Consider the following 1881-nt stretch of genomic DNA (forward strand, 5'->3'; position numbering starts at 1 on the left):
TTTTTTTTGCCTAAAATGCAAGAAAATCTGGTGATACTTTTAGATAAACTGATTAAGAATTTGATTTCAAAATGTTCTTAATAGGAGTTTTCGTTTTTTACAAAATGCGAACCTAATTCACTCTAGGTGAAGATAAAAGTAACTTATTTTTCTGTACATGTGTACAAAAAATAAGTTGTTACTTTTATCTTAAGTGCAACATTAATATCAATTATTTTTTTTTTGCTTATTTGCTGCTCAGACTCTGTTGTCATTTCAGCAATTGGCTTTTTTTTTCTTTTTTGGGGGGTCTGCATACGCCAGTAAATGATTAATCGATTACTAAATTAGTTGATGATTATTTCAGTAATCGGTTAATCACAATCATGATTAATTAGATTAATTGTTTCAGCCCTACGAACAGCTTTCTAATCTTGCTTTTTATCTATAGGGTTACCTGATTTAATCCTTACTTACATTTTTACAGGCAAAATAATACATTTTAACCTGTAAAATTAACTCTCCTTTTAATTTTTTTTTACTCTTAGCCAGTTTACAATTTCACTTCATTGCTGATCAGATGGACAAATACCGAAAAATCATTTTCTATTTCCCACCCCAGTTTATTTAATTCTCCAAAGTAATAGAATACACAATTTTCAGTCTATAAACAAGTCAACCAGCAGCATGTCCAGTTATGTGCATCTTTTGAGTTGACTAAAAATCAGATATCATTGAGGGGAATGCTTCGCTGCATACATCAAATTGATCATACCTTTTTGTTGTTTGGATTCAAACTGACTACCTCCATCAAAGACAAACCAGATCAGTGCATTTTTAAAATAGACCCAGTTAGCAAAGTCACCTCCACATTCAGTGATTTTCAGATATTCACATTMAGATATTTTTTTTTACTGTATGTTGATCATGATCAGGTCTTTCTGCAGGTGAACAACTGGATGAGTCTTTGGACCCGGAGGAGCAAATCAAGCTGGAGATACGCAGACAGAAACAGGCTGCGCGCTCAGCTCGCATCATTTATGTTCTGCAGCGACAGGTATTTATGTTTTAGATAACAGGTAATGTGATAAAGTRTGTTTCGTGTGCCTTCAGCTGCAAATACTGTTCTTTCAGGTGAAAGAGATACAAGATGATATTGAAAAACTCAAAAGAGAGAAAATGTGGGAGACAAAAAAGGTAGGTGTTTTTTTTGTTTATTTTTTTTATGACATAGTGTTAGAACCAGTCTGGGAATAAAAATAATTCAATCATTGGAAAAAAAAAAAAAAAAAAAAGTCGTACAACTGCAAGTCAGAATAATACGAGAATAAAGTTATGATACCAGAATAAAGTCGGAGCAAAATCAGAAAAAAGTCGTAAGACAATACATTTGAAATAGTGCCAGAATAAAGTTATATTACAAGAAAAAAGTCACTTCACAATAAAGTAAACAAACGTTTTCCTGTAATTGTATGACTTTCATGTGATGTTTTTGTGTTTTAATTTCGAATTTATGACTTTTGTTGCCATAATATTTTAGTTTCATTCTCATAATAAAAGAAAACATCTTAGTCTAGCCCTAATACTCATGAATCTACGATTATAATATTTTCAACGTAATTTCAACACTAATTGAGATTTTTTTTTTCCCCCTGACAAGTCCATAATGAGTAGTTGGAACATAAAACAATATTCACTTTGTAGTTTTTATCTGCATGTAGTTTAGAACTACATAATTTGAAATAATTGAAAGTGATAAATCTTGAAGGAACTTGTGTTTTTACTTTTTCTCATTTGTCCTTCGTAAACAAAAGTGTATAACCCACAATTCTGAAAGCACACATCCTAGTTTCATTCTGCTAAAGCAGCAGACGACACTCTGCTGCTTTAGTTGTTCTCAGC

At 31.6% G+C, this 1881-nt stretch overlaps 1 protein-coding gene across 1 annotated transcript in view; it reads left to right on the forward strand.

The window, feature by feature from the left end:
• The window catches only part of kiaa0753 (KIAA0753 ortholog), a 29422-nt gene that overhangs the window by 1695 nt on the left and 25846 nt on the right, over nucleotides 1–1881 (forward strand). The window contains exons 3-5 of the mRNA XM_008424996.2: nucleotides 621–673; nucleotides 915–1036; nucleotides 1114–1176. Of these exons, the coding sequence (XP_008423218.1) occupies nucleotides 621–673; nucleotides 915–1036; nucleotides 1114–1176 (238 nt within the window). The remainder of the gene's footprint in view (nucleotides 1–620; nucleotides 674–914; nucleotides 1037–1113; nucleotides 1177–1881) is intronic.

This window comes from Poecilia reticulata, linkage group LG13 (genome assembly GCF_000633615.1).
Source record: "Poecilia reticulata strain Guanapo linkage group LG13, Guppy_female_1.0+MT, whole genome shotgun sequence".
Taxonomy (NCBI): domain Eukaryota; kingdom Metazoa; phylum Chordata; class Actinopteri; order Cyprinodontiformes; family Poeciliidae; genus Poecilia; species Poecilia reticulata.